Below are 15,344 nucleotides of genomic sequence, written 5' to 3' on the forward strand. Positions count from 1 at the left end.
AATTATTCCTGCACAGGTTACCCGAGGAAGGTAATGTTTTGAATCATATTTCAGAATTTAAAGAGATCATATCTGATCTAGCTGCAATGGAGGTTAAGTATGAAGAGGAAGATACTGCTTTAATGTTACTTTGTTCACTGCCAAGTTCTTATACCAATTTTAGAGACACCATATTATACAGTCGTGATACTCTCACGCTTAATGAAGTTTATGAAGCTTTGAACTCTAAGGAGAAGATGAAATTAATGGTGCATCATGATGGTTCGAGTTCATCCCAAGCAGAGGGATTATCTGTTCGTGGCAGGACAAAGGAGAAGAACTCCAATAATGGAAACAGAGGCAAAAGTAAGAACGGCCACAGGGGCCGGTCACAATCCAGAGACAAGAAGTATTGCAGATATTGCAAAAGAGACGGGCATGACATCTCAGAGTGTTTCAAATTGCAGAACAAGGAAAAGAGGAAAGGTAACAAACAAGGTGAAAATTCTGCTAACGTTGCTCGTGATGATAGTTTCGATGATGCTCTTGTCGTTATTGCTGGATGTGCTGAGACCAATGATGAGTGGATACTTGATACTGCATGCACTTTTTATATGTGTCCACATAGAGATTGGTTTACTACTTTTGATTCCACTACTTCTGCTGGTTCCGTTTTGGGTTTTGATAATTCATCATGCAAGATTGAAGGCATAGGTTCTATTCGAATCAAGATGTTTGATGGCATAATCAGAACTTTGACAGATGTTCGGTATATTCCGAAGATGAAGAGAAATCTTATTTCTATGAGTGCCCTTGATGCAAAGGGGTACAAGTATTCAGGTGGAGATAGTGTTTTGAAAGTCACCAAAGGTTCCCTTGTTGTGATGAAAGGTGACTTAAGTTCGACCAATGGTCTTTATTACCTTCGAGGTTCTACCGTTTCAGGTAACGCTACTCCAGTTGTTTCAAAGAATTCTGATTGTGATGCTGCTAACCTTTGGCATATGCGTCTTGGACATATGAGTGAACTTGGTTTAGCAGAGTTAAATAAGAGAGGTCTTCTTGATGGATATGAACCTGGTAAATTGAAATTTTGTGAGCATTGTATCTTCGGCAAGCACAAGAGGGTGAAGTTCAATACTTCGACCCATACAACTGAAAGTATTCTTGATTATGTGCATTCTGATTTATGGGGACCATCTCGCAAGAAGTCATTAGGTGGTGCTAGTTACATGCTGACTATTATTGATGATTATTCGAGAAAAGTTTGGCCTTATTTCTTGAAGCATAAATATGAAGCATTCTCAGCTTTTAAGGAGTGGAAGATTATGGTTGAAAGACAAACTGAAAGAAAGGTAAAAATACTTCGCACTGATAATGGTATGGAATTCTGTTCTAAGCAATTTAAGAATTATTGCAAGTCTGAAGGCATTGTCAGACATTACACCGTTCCTTATACTCCTCAACAAAACGGTGTTGCTGAGCGTATGAACAGAACCATTATTTCCAGAGCCCGTTGCATGTTGTCCAATGCAGGTTTGCATAGGCGTTTTTGGGCTGAGGCCGCTTCCACTGCTTGTTATCTCATTAACCATTCACCATCTATTGCTCTTAATAAAAAAACTCCAATTGAGGTATGGTCTGGTTCACCTGCTGATTATTCACAGTTGAGAGTTTTTGGTTGCACTGCTTATGCTCATGTTGATAATGGAAAGTTGGAGCCTAGGGCTGTTAAGTGCATCTTTCTTGGTTATAAGTCTGGTGTTAAAGGTTTTAAATTGTGAAATCCTGAAACCCAGAAGGTTGTTATTAGCAGAAATGTTATCTTTAATGAATCTGCTATGTTACATGATGTTTCATCTACTAATGCTCCCGTTGAGAGTGAACAGCAGCCTATTGTTCAGGAGCCTACTGTTCAGGTGGAGCATGTTATTGATTCAGGTGATACATCTGGTAATGAAATTGTTGATGCACATGATGAACCCGTCGTTGATGATGAACATGTCACTCCCACTCCAAATCAGCCTATTGTTCCACCCAGTTGGAATCTTGCACGTGACAGAGTTAGACGGGGTATTAATAAACCTGACAGGTTAATTGAAGAGTGCAATATTGTTTCTTTTGCTTTATCTGTTGCAGAAGAAATTGAAGGTAATTCTGAGCCTTCTTCATATTCCGAGGCTATTATTTCTGGTGATAGTAATAAGTGGATGACCGCTATGCATGATGAGATTGAATCACTTGAAAAGAATGGCACTTGGGATTTAGTAAAATTGCCTAGAGTGAAGAAACCTATTCGTTGCAAGTGGGTTTTCAAAAGGAAAGAAGGTGTTTCTCCTAATGATGAGACAAGATATAAAGCAAGGTTAGTTGCTAAAGGTTATAGCCAGATTCAAGGTATTGACTATAACGAAGTCTTTTCTCCTGTTGTGAAGCATAGCTCTATTCGCACTTTACTCAGTATTGTTGCCATGCATAATCTTGAGCTTGAACAATTGGATGTTAAAATTGCATTTTTACATGGAGAATTAGAAGAGGATATTTATATGAAACAACCTGAAGGTTTTATTATTCCTGGAAAAGAAAAGCTTGTCTGCAAGTTAAAGAAATCTCTTTATGGATTGAAGCAATCCCCTAGACAGTGGTACAAGAGATTTGACACCTTTATGCTCTCTCAAGGTTTCAAAAGGTCTAACTATGATAGTTGTGTTTATTTGAAAACTGTCAATGGTTCAACTATTTATTTGCTCCTTTATGTTGATGATATGCTTATTGCTGCAAAGAGTATGTCAGAGATTAATGAACTAAAGAAGCAATTGAGTAATGAATTTGAGATGAAGGATTTGGGTGCAGCAAAGAAAATACTTGGCATGGAAATATCTAGAGATAGACCATCTGGAAAAGTATATCTAAGTCAGAAGGGATATATTGATAAAGTTCTTCGTCGTTTTAATATGCATAATGCCAAGCCGGTGAGTACACCGTTAGCTGCACACTTTAAATTGTCATCAGCTTTATGTCCTAAGTCAGATGCAGATATTGAGTACATGTCTAGAGTTCCCTATTCGAGTGCAGTTGGTTCACTTATGTATGCCATGGTTTGTTCTCGTCTGGATTTATCTTGTGCATTGAGTGTTGTCAGTAGATACATGGCTAATCCGGGAAAAGAGCATTGGAGAGCAGTTCAGTGGATTTTCAGATACCTGCGTGGTACTTCTAATGCTTATTTACAGTTTGGAAAAACTAGAGATGGACTTGTTGGTTTTGTTGATTCTGATTTTGCTGGTGATTTGGATAAGAGAAGATCACTCACAGGTTATGTTTTCACCATTGGTGGTTGTGCTGTGAGTTGGAGAGCAACTTTGCAGTCTATTGTGGCTTGTTCCACTACTGATGCCGAGTATATGGCTATTTCTGAGGCATGCAAAGAAGCTATCTGGGTGAGAGGTTTGTACACTGAGCTTTGTGGAGATTCATCTTGCCCTACCATATTTTCTGACAGTCAAAGTGCCATATATCTTACAAAGAATCCAATGTATCATGAGAGGACAAAGCACATTGATGTTAGATTTCATTATATTCGAGATGTTGTTGCTGAAGGCAATTTGAAGGTATGCAAGATAAGTACTCATGATAATCTTGCTGATATGATGACAAAGCCAGTTCCTACCAATAAGTTTGAGTTTTGCTCAGGCTTAGTTTGTATTTCTCACTAGTCCTATGGACTTTGACGCACAAGATGTTTATGCTGATTTGGATGGAATTATTCACTTTCTTCGACTACTAGAGGGAATTTGGCTCAAGGTGGAGATTGTTAAATTGTGATCCAAATTCTAGTACCGGGTTGACTAGACGTAGTACAACCGGTGTGGGCATTGCGTTGACGTCGACGCGTACGAGTACAACTCGTTTACTTGTCCTCCAAGGACTCTCATGTATTGCCTTCTTATATACCCCATGTAGTCGCACCTCAGACGGTCTGTCGTCTCGTGCTTGTAATACTCCTCCATCATAGTGATTGCGCCTTCGTGCGTCCGTGGTTTTCTCCCGCAAGGGTTTCCACGTAAAAATCCGTGTCTCTCTTTGTCTCGTTTATTCTCGTTATTATCTAACATAGGTTAATATTTTGACAAGTGCTCATACGTGGAACTTGTGTTTTAGTGGTTATCTATATGAGTAATTGAGTACCACATTTTGGTGCTTCACGAAGCGGTGTATAACTGTATATTTCCCTATGTTAGGTGTAGCAATAGCATTATGTTGTTTCAGTTTTGTGTCATTATACCGAGTGCACACTTTTTAATATATAATCCACTCGTCGCATTCCAGACATGCTGTCATGAATGGAACCAGAGTTCTCTCATCGAAATATTTCCTTCCTAGCTGCTATTAAAGTACCCTGCCGTTAACTGATGGGCACAGTAAAAACTGTATAGTAGAATTGCACAAAGTTGAAAAACCAGATGCCTGACTCCATACCAGCGGCTCCTCTGTTTTTCCCAACAGTCTCCATTCTTGATTCATAGTTACTCGTATGCCAGAACTTGTTCCTTAACTAGCAACATGATGCTTGTCATCTCGGGCTCGTGGTTATCAATGAAATAAACTTCTTGTGCATTGTTCTGTGTGCTTCCATACCATACTTGATGCTCCATACTACTGCTCCATACGATTAACTACTGCTTGATTCTATTTGTATGGTTCTTTGTTGCTGAAGGTGCGAGTCATTCTCGACATACCCTCGTACCTACGACCTCCTTCACGTCTGGCTCCTATTCTCTGAGATGGAGAATCAGGGCTGTGGCCTGGAAGATCTGCTGATCGAGATGGACCGCATCATGAGGCCTCATGGGTACGCCATCATCAGGGACAAAGCTCCTATTCTCTGATAAGGAAACTCATAATAAAATAAATAAATCTAAGCAGAGCCTAACTGTAACATTTTTCAGTGGATTTCCTTTAACAAAAAAATAAATGGACCGATGGTTTAGCGAAATAGGAAAAAACCTTTCTCTTGGTTTCTGAGAAGTGGGCCGGCCCACTCGCTCGGTCGCGGTTCCCTTTCCCCTACCCTCCTCCCTCCGCGGCGATTTCCCTCCCGTGGCGGTTGCCCCGGGAAGGGATCGGGAGGCAGATGAGCAGCTGTTGAAGAAGAAGAAGCCGGAGCCGGAGCAGCCGCAGCCGCAGTCGGCTGCGGAGGAGGCGGTGGGCGTCAATCCTCTCAACCCGAGGTACAGCGAGTACGACCCCAAGCAGAGGGAGCACGTGTAGACCCGCTTCTGCTTCGATCCCAGACTCGACCTCGACAAGGAGTGTAAGCCCCCGCTTCCCCCCACCGATTCTCCTGCCGGATCGCTGCTGCTGATTGCGCGCTGTCAACCGTGCTGGCCGACGAACCCGGTTTTAATTTTGCACATAACACAGTGAACTCTACTACCCTGCATTGCGCTTTGTACCGGTGACTAGCGATGAGTCGGTTCAGGATTCAGAAACTCGCTTGAAGGAGCAATGCATAGGCGAGTTACCCGGTGTTATTAGGAGTAAAGGTATCCATCATACCCTGGTGTTTTGCACAACCAGGGTCAGGTTTAGTGGTGCAAAATGCAGTTTACTGTGAAATCGTGCTGGCCTTTTCAACCGTGATAACGTTTTTACCGGTTCATCCACCATCCAGTTCATTATTGGATTTTGTAACGCTGGTAAATTTTACTGCAACGTAAGGAGCGCCATTTCCTTCAATTCAATTTGCAATTGAAGCATGCACCACAGACCACACTAATACAATGCATGTTACTCCATTCAACTTTTACCTATTCTAGAGTGACAACTAACTGTCTGATGATTGCATACGCACACCCGTTTCTGTTGGCAGTGAATCCGTTCATTTCATACATGTGTTAGTATTCATGTCTTTGAAATGTGTGTTCCTCTCTCTTTTCACAGCCCCTTATGGTCCAATGCGCCATACTCACAAAACCTTCGGAGAGGGATTCCCATTGTATCACTCAGCAAATATTCTCTCAGTCAAGATTGTTGCTTCTGACTATGGCTACCCACTTGATATCTATGGCACGGTAATAGCCAGGGAAGATTTGGATCGCAAATGTGTCTATTTATTCCGGCGCGACAAGGACAATCACCCGTTCGATCATCACCTCGGAGGTACTAATTATATTTTCCTTGCATGATAGCCAATGCACTTCTATACATTTCCCTGTGGTGTGTTCCTTGTATTGCTCTTGATATCTGTCATCTGGTACAGTCATTTGAAATAAGAACAGTGAATTCATAATGGAGGGTTTATATGCATGTTAATCGTCAATGGATTGCTGGCACATGAAACATATTTGGACCGTCAATCGTGTACTATATGGGTGCAGATATGGTATAAAGTAGAGTAAAATCTCTTTTATACTTGGACCGTCATACAATTCTCGTAGTATGTATGGGAACACTATTCAATGATTTTTTTTAAATGTGTTCCACATGAATAATCCTTATTTAGGCTCTGTATATTATATACTTAAACGATGGACCTCATAGATGGGTATGTCATGTTTGCTGTGCTGATATTATCAGTTTAATGTATGTTTTTAACGACACCAAATACTGTAAAGGCTTCCTTCTAGCAAATAATTTTAGGTGGCCTATAATTTGCCAATACTCCAGCATTTCAGTTTTGCTGCACCACAACCCAAACGTGAAACGTGCCTGAAAAGTATATATCTATTCTGGTAATCTTGTTTCCTCGTTCAAACTCAAGCAAAGAAATTTAAAAGCTTCGATTTCAAACATAGACATTCCAAAAGATAACACCAGCAATTTATCTATTTGTACTTGTTTTGAAGGACAATTCGTTGATTTTGACTGGTCCAAAGAGAGGACTTGCGCTCTGCGGTTCGCTGTTTTTTGAAATCAATCTGAAGGTTAAGGATGTGCATGGGAGGGAGGTCAAGGATGAAAGACTCAGCAAAGGCATGCTGGATATTAATGGCATCACAAGACAGACATCAAATTTCGAATATGGGGTCGAAACAGACACGCTTGTCAGCATGCACAGCACACTGGAGATGAACTTTGCATTTGTTAGGGACGCGGTGGAGGGCACTGTCGGGATCAGGATCCTTGAGGGGCATGTTGATTTCCATGGTAAGATCATTGCTACCACCACTAGAGTTCTATGTGAAATTGTGTTACATGATAGCAGAGCGAATGGCTTGCTTACTGCCGGCAACAATCAAGTCATGCAAACAGCGTGCCGCGTGGTATGTGTATCTGTAGGTGAGATGCTCCTGGTGACTGTTGCTCCTGAAGGTGGCGATGAGCTCTCTCACCACACTGTTAGGTTTGCTTCAAAGCTCAATGGTTGTGCCGCCGAGAACATGGTGTGTGGTAACTATAAGATGCAAGTGAAGGTCACTTGGTCGATTGTGATGTAATTCCTGGTTTACTAGCTCTGGTATGTATGTCAGGTTTTAGATTCTTGGATAATTTGCAGCATCACTGGGGAAAAAGTACTTCTGAGTAATGAATGTAGTCTCTGAATCTGGAAAGCTGAGGATCATATATGACCATGGTTTAACAAAGGACAATCCATAACTGGTAAGATTTTTGTGCAATACCTTCTATCCTACTTCCCATGATTCATTTCAGATTCGATTGTTTTAGCACTGACTAAGTGACTGTATACTTAAATTCTTAGAATCTTTGCTATTCGGTGACACGCAAGGTATAACTTTTATAACTATATCAGAGGTTTTAGTTGCAGAAATAGGTTAACAATCTGGCAAGTCTTGATGAAAACCATACGAGAACCACATTTTGGTGCTTCTGAAAGGGGTTTAACTGATGAGCGTATGATACATTGTATAGTGTACAATTGCACAAAGATGAAAAAGCCTGTCTCGACATCGGCCGCTCCTGTCTTGCCCAACAATTACCATTCTTGATTCACATTTATGCAAGAACCTCTTTTTGGACTAGTACGATAATGCGTGCTGTCTCGGGTTCGTGGCAATCGCTGAAACTTCTCAATGGTCTGTCTGCGTACTTCCATACTGGATGCTCTTCCTACTACTGCTACATACAATTGACCATTGTTTGATGCCTTTATTTATTTACTTATATGGTTCTTTGCTATGCTATAGATCCTGAACGAGCGAGTCATTCTGCTGGTCCAGATGGACCGCATCATGAGGCCTCGCGGCACGCCATTATCAGGGACGAAGTTGCTGTCATAGACCACATCAAGAAGCTTGTACCGGCGCTGAGATGGGATGACTGATCATCCAGCTCCGAGGTGAAACCTAAGAAAGGCACGCTCTGGTCAGGCGATGAAAGAAAGAGTCTTGAACTCTTGATCGTGAGGAAAAAGCTATGGGATGCAAAATGGTTCATGTTCTGATCTTATTACGCTGCTGATTTCAAAAATCATACTCCCTCCGTCCCATAATGCAAGACATGTCACACGTCTTACATTATGGGACCGAGGGAGTAGGTGTACTTCTTAATTTCCAAAATCTTAACACTTTGGCTATCCTTTCTCCACAGTTTTGTGCCTGTAATGGAATGTTTATGTGTCTGTGATGGAATGTTCACAGAGGAGATAAAGATAGGGGGTGTATGACATGCAAAATTGCAGACTTTGAAGGTGCAGAATTCATAGGACAGTAACAGTATATGGTTCTCGGAATGCTCATCTGTAGCATTTCACAGGACAGTAACACTACAAGCGAAAATCAAAGGATCAACGATGCCAGGCGCCGGGTGTTCTCTCTACAAGCGAAATCCACCGGACTCTCGCTCAGCATTAGCAACCCTTGCGCAGCCTCCAGCGTCCTCTCGTCCGGCTCGCTGTCACTGGCAATTGGCAATGGCGGCGGCATCGCCGCTCTGTTCCTGACGGTGGCCAGGATCTCTGCGATGGCGGCGTCGGCGTGGGGTGCGTCTCCCTGGCGGTAATGCATGACGACGAGCCCGAGCGGGCCGCGTGGCTGGCCGGCGACGCCCACCTGCAGCACCGGCGACCGGAACGCCCACAGCTCCACCATGGCCGGCTCCAGGTCCTCGGCCCTGGCGTCGCCCGCCACGTCCAGGCCGTTCTGGGTCAGGAAGCTGCCCCAGCCGGCGATGAGGCGGTAGGCGTCGTTGCAGCCCAGCTTCTTGAGGCCGAGCACGTAGGGCCTGCCGCGCCGGTCGAAGGCCTGCACCTGCACGCTCGGCTTCTCCTCCGCCGTCAGCGCCTCGTCCAGCGGGAACGGCTCGCCGCGCCGCCAGCTCTTGCGCGACATGAGCAGCCGGTGCTGCTGCAGCAGCCGGTCCGTCTTGCACAGCCACTTCCCGTAGACGCGGACCGGCCGCGACGCGCCCAGGTCCCTCAGGACGTCCCGCAGCGCGCCGTCCACCACGCCGATCTCGTCCAGCGACGGGTCGTCCGCCGCCGTGGCGGGCGCGGACTCCATGCCGACGCCGACCCAGAACACGCCGTCGAGCAGCCGACGCCGCTTCTTGCGCCTCTTGCTTGGGGAAGATTGGGCCCGGCGGCGGCAGGCGACGTGAGGCCGGAGCGCCGCGGCGGGGCCGGGCGGCAGGCTCTGGTACGCGGCCAAGATCTTCCCCTCGCCCTCGCGCTCCCCTCCTTCCCCGGCTTTCCGTTGAGCCGCCGCGGCGGCAACGGACGCCGCGGAGCAGCCGCAAGATCCGCCGCCCCCCTTGGCGTCCGCCGACCCATGGCGGCCAATGCCCGTGGCGGCGGGTGGAGGCTTAGGCACCGTCCTCCTCCGGCGAGGCACGCTCCCGACCTCCAGCAGCGTCATGGCGAGAAGGGCGCGGTGCTGGCAGACATTTGTAGGTAGGGGAGGCGGCGGCAGGAGATGAAAATGAATACCTAGCTGCTACAGCTCTGGATTCTGGAACATAATATACGCGTGGATACTAGTACTAGAGTTTGGTACGGGCTCCTCTCCGGTACTACTACTGCTAACAGGAAACTTACAGTGACTAGTATAATGCCCGTGCGTTGCCACGGACTCTTGAAATATTTTGCTGGAATTATGTAAACATAATGCATATAAAAAAAAGATAGCACAGATATAATCAAGTAATAATTTAAGTCCACTTCACTTACATTGTAAACTGTTAATAAAAGGCAATTTGACAATGCATACATATAATGCGATTTATATAAATGAATCGAACAGATGATTAAGGCCGTCTCAAAGGTCGAAGTTCATTTCTTCCTCGTCTATTTGGGCGTGTTCGAACATCAAACAGGCACCCTGCATGCACCCCAATATTCAACCATCTGGACAATATGTACTTCTTCAAATCCAGACCATCTGTGGAGGAGAAATGTGCTTCTCCGGACTATCCGTCATTTTATCTCCAATACACGGTCCTAACACAAAAAACTCAACCCACGACGCATCATTCCCTTTTTCTGTTGAACCCATCCCTTCCCGCTCGGTTTCCTGCTGTAGCGGGACATTTCTCGCTAGAGCCCTCTTCTTTAAAATCAGATGATGCCCACCTCACCTCGCCATGGCGCCCTCCCACCTTCAATTGTATATCCCCCACGGACCACCAAGGAGTCCCCAGCCAACCGCCTACTCTCTGCCCTGATCCCCACCCCTTGTGTTCGTGCTGATCCACCACTGTCATAAAGGCAGATCCGATATATCCTGAGTCATTGCCACGTTGTAACATACAATCGAATAGCATGCATTACCGCAAAGTATTCTTGTGCCACTCTGTTCATTTTTTTATTAACTCTTGAACAGGCCGGGCAATTCGTTTATCCTTCTATCCTAAAATTTTCACCATGTTGCAACTGATATGCCACCGTGTTCATTGTTTCTACATTTAACCATATGTGATCCTTGATATAGTCATCTCCTTTGTTTCTTCATCTAAAAAATACATGGATTTACAAACCTAAACTCCATAAGATCATAAACTATACAATTAGCCAATAAAGGTCACCCCTTGTGAAAATTATATTATTGCTCTCCATGGAGTTATAATAGCACAGATATTTCAATTCTTGATGAAGAAAGAGACCACACACTTTTAATGAACAACTCTTGTTGAATCATTGGGGGTGAAAATTTTATGTATTTCAACTAAAGGAAACCACTATATCCTTTAGAAAAAAATACATGCCAGTATATTGGTAAGCACTATACTTCAATTCCCCAGCGGTCGAACATCATGTGCTATCTCTTTGGCATCCCAAAATAATAGTCAGAATCTGGCTGACCATCGAGTAGCACCATGTACTTGTTCCTTGATGTACCTCTTTGAAGAACCAGATCAAAGTCTTCTTTTTCTCCTAGCATCATCGCCTATTCTGTTGGATACCTACTCCCTCATTCCTATGCTTAAGGCATAAATCTTCACTCACGCCCCCCAAGGAGTAGCAGGGCATTACTTTGAGGCAACCACGCCAATCAAAATAAACATGTCATCATCAACACTCAATATATACCAACCTTAACAGATTAAAGTATCCAACAAAAATGATGCACTAACAGACGCACTCACCTCATCCATACCCACCGCTCACAAAACATACCATATGTATCCTTCAGGCGGAAGCAAACATTAGCATAAGAAATTAAGCTCATCAAAATATGAATAAAATCCTGCTTTGCATAAGCGTGTAGAAGATATGAAGCATGCACATCTGTATCTTCTTTGAGAATCATGTCCAAGATAAACCTGTAGCAACAAGGGCCGGGGACTCGGGTATTAAGCAAGATGTTCTGCAGTATGAAGTAATTATTCAGTTACCATTTCTGCGAATGCATAAAAAATATGTTGCAGGCCAAACAAGGAACAAAGCATGATCAACCAAGGTCAAAACTGGCATCTGCCATGAAATCAATTAATCCAGTTATGCAGTCAAATACAACTGTCAGTCAATTAAGCGAAGCTACAGTCCATTCAAGCTAAAAAATAATAAAATTCGTAAACCCCACTTCGTTGAGATTGGGAACTCTAATTGAGGGCAAGATCCAAATCCCTTAATTAGCAAGTACATGCATCACATCCCAATCCATGTCTACATCGAAATTGAGGTCAAACCTACTCTTTGCTACTTGACAGATTGGTGGAGAGTAGAAGCAACCCAGCAGCGAATGGAAAATAGCAGCACCGAACAATATGCTCGTCGCACATGATCACAAAGCATGGCCGACAGTTCGAGTAGTCTAAGGTGATGATATATGAAATTAAGAATAATATAGAGCAATTATAATGCCTTGGGTATAACATCCAAACTATCCCCAAAACTTTAACTCTGAAAGCATTAAATGAAGTTGTGGAAGAATACATAAACTGCACTAAGTAGACAAATTACCATCAGACTACACCGTGATTAATCCAAACATGAGACATGAACTTCAGTTTTGCAGGGAAAACCTGAGACTAAAATGATTCGTTAGTACACATGCCATTGCAAACCTAGCTAGATCCCTTCTCTGTAGTTAATGCCATCTAGACTCAAAGTAGCATTAACAGAGCAGAGCTCTAAACAGCAGCGATCCACCAAGTGGTGGTTCATATTTATACTGTATAGGATATCCACAAGGACTTCTGCAACCGTAATATAGGCAAATAAATTTTTGTTGGTATCTGAAATCACCAGGTTATCAATATAACTACAACAACAACAAGTTACCAAATATCATGAATTAGAGCCAAAGGGAAACCTACTTTGCAGAAAAATCTTCAGACTCCAAGCTCTCCTTATGAGGAATAGAGGGGTTAAGAGTCCTGCTTATGTTGTATCAAAAAAGCATTAGCGACCAACCAAGTACAACAACAGTAAAAATATATTAGAGAGGATAAACACAAACCTTCTTTTAGCACCAGCTTGATATACTTCACTGTCATCGTGAGTAGATGTGTCAGGCGAACTGCAAATACAGAAACCATGGACCAGATCATGAAACGATGAACAGATGGACACAACACGATATCAGACGTGTATATGGATCTAGTGATCAACTTACGATCTTTTAGGACCGATTTTCTTTTTTGGTCCCTTGGAGGTAGACTTTCCATCGTCACAAGAGCTTTTAGATGCACTGTAATACGAGGGTACGAATGAGAGAAATGCAAACAGCAAGAATACATTAGAAATCAGAAGCACACGGTCAGTAAACTTACAACAGTTCAGGGCAGACATCGATGTTAGTGCAGTTCGCCTCAACCACGGAGGCCTGGATAGAGACGGCCTTGGACTCGCCAACCATGGACTTGGCAGAGACGCCCTGCGGCTTCAGCAGGGTGGGATGGTCGGCCACTCCCTGCACCAGCCCCGCGGTGGGGTTTCATACGACGCCAGAGATGCCCTATGCCAACCCCAAGGTAGGGTTTCCTGCGACGCCAAAGACGCCCTGTGCGACGCGGGCGAACAACTTCAGTTTGCCGCGTTGCCACGGGCTCTTGCGTTGTGGAACCGGCAACATCGGCACCTCCACCAGGAGACCCGACCATGGAGGAAAACGAGGAGAAGGCCGGGGTGAGCTCCTCCATGGAACCGGCAGCGTCGGTTGTGGCCACGGCCAGATCCGTGGAGAATGGCAATGGCCGAATCACGGAGGATCCCGCACCAGCTGCTCCACCACGCCGTCCAGCCGCTCGTCGTTGGTCTGCGGCATCAGCTTCTTCCCCCGGAACAGGACCGACTCCACCCCCCGCTCCGCCATGGCCGCCTCTGTCGTCGCTCCGGCGGTAATGCCGTTACCCTGAGGACAGGAACAATTGGGACAGTAAGCTTTGGTTGACTCACATTTCACAGTGGTAATAATAATTCAGCAGCCGTGAAGAAAATTACAGTACAAGATAAATTATTTACCTGGATGCGGATGTAGTTGGTTGCTCCGTTCTCTCCGAACGCCATTGATACGGCTTGGTCCACCTGAAAAGCACAGACACCCACAGTCCTGTTTAGCCCCGCGTCCGTGACGATGGTACGATTATTTTTTGACGAACTGCAGCAGGTGCTGCTTTTCATTCATTAAGAGGGAAACAACAGGTTACAGGGCAGGAACGTAATCAGGTGGCATAACTACAAAAATGAAGGAAAAATACTAAGAACTAATTACAGATGTATAGAAACATGGTAGCTCACATGTCGACTACTCAATCCATTTCACTCCTTTGATGCCTGTGTGCAGCAAGGTTCTGCGTTTGTCTTTTAATCTGAAGAAGGGCCTGCTGTGCCACTCATGTTGATTCTGGATACTCTTTGTCAATTTTGATCTTTACTCTACCATCTTAAACCCTGTTAATTATTGCATTCATAGAGACTGCTTAATTATGGCAGTTGATCCCTTTGCACAAACCGCTGTTGCTATTCAACAACAACAACAACAAGATATCAGGGAGTCATCCTGATGGAATGTGAAATCCAAGCATGGCCAACCAGCCCCAGGATCAGCATGACTAACCTACCTACAGGAAGGAACGCATGCGAGGGCGCACAATGGACAGTGCGCCGTCGACATAGATGGTGGTGCCTGTCATGAAGCGGGAGTCGTCGCCGACCAGGTACAGCACCGTGGAAGCGAGGTCCTTGTCCGGGTCCAGCCACCGCCGCAGCGGCATCACCTCCCCGGTCGCCTTCTCGGCCTTCTCCTCCCCAACAGAGAGAGGGAACTTGTCCCCCAGGTGGAGGCCGCGGCAGACGGCGTTCACCCTGATCTTGTGCTTGCCGAGCTCCATCGCCGACAGCTGAAAAAACGAAGAACATCATGGTCATGTATGCATTCAGGATTTCCGTGAGCAATCATTCAGGCTTTTTTGGTAACAGGAAAGCAGGCTTACTCTGACGAGCTGGTGAACGGCGCCTAAACTTGTGCCGTATGCCGCAGCCCCCGGATACAATCCTCTCTCAGCGCCGATGATCTGGGTCAAGCAAACCACGGAGCCGCCCGACTGCGCATCCCGGAACCGCTTCGCTATCGCCTTTATCAGGAGCCAAGGTGTGATTACATTGACTTTCATGGTCTTGTTGTACTCATCTTCAGTCACGCTGAGGCAATCTTGCACTTCCCCTGCTCATACAGTAGCCAAATACAGATGCATGGACGAAATTACTGGATGATAAGCTGACTGAAATATTCAGAGAAGAACTGACAATCATTTAGGTTGGTGATTAGTCAGGCTTGGGCATGTGTGAAAAAATTCTGTCAGATGGAAAATTGGGCATGTGTATCAGTGTCTGTCATTAGTATGTGCATACCCTCGAAGGAGCAGCAGTTGACAAGGGCATGGAGCCCGCCGTCCCCGAAGCAGCGCCACGCCGCGTCCACCGCGGCGCCGACGGCTGCCTCGTCGCAGGCCGCCAAGTCCAGCCC

At 45.0% G+C, this 15,344-nt stretch overlaps 1 protein-coding gene, 1 long non-coding RNA gene and 1 pseudogene across 2 annotated transcripts; 2 read left to right on the forward strand and 1 right to left on the reverse strand.

Moving 5' to 3' along the window:
- Window positions 1–8,454, forward strand: part of LOC123158370 (probable methyltransferase PMT9) — a 32,165-nt pseudogene extending 23,711 nt beyond the window's left edge.
- On the forward strand, window positions 5,024–6,955 carry LOC123159629 (uncharacterized). Its single transcript, XR_006479820.1, has 3 exons — window positions 5,024–5,293; window positions 5,923–6,141; window positions 6,828–6,955. It is a non-coding gene; the product is annotated as an uncharacterized lncRNA (long non-coding RNA).
- Window positions 8,455–10,941: 2,487 nt separating the features above from the next.
- On the reverse strand, window positions 10,942–15,344 carry LOC123156327 (dihydroanticapsin 7-dehydrogenase; the record flags this gene model as incomplete). The annotated part of the gene is given in 10 exon segments (XM_044574463.1): window positions 10,942–11,697; window positions 11,770–12,753; window positions 12,837–12,896; window positions 12,993–13,067; window positions 13,150–13,730; window positions 13,841–13,903; window positions 14,117–14,338; window positions 14,440–14,718; window positions 14,812–15,041; window positions 15,230–15,344. Coding segments are annotated over 3 exon segments (624 nt in total), but the record flags the coding sequence as incomplete, so codon positions are not given.

This window comes from Triticum aestivum, chromosome 7B (assembly GCF_018294505.1).
Source record: "Triticum aestivum cultivar Chinese Spring chromosome 7B, IWGSC CS RefSeq v2.1, whole genome shotgun sequence".
Lineage (NCBI taxonomy): Eukaryota > Viridiplantae > Streptophyta > Magnoliopsida > Poales > Poaceae > Triticum > Triticum aestivum.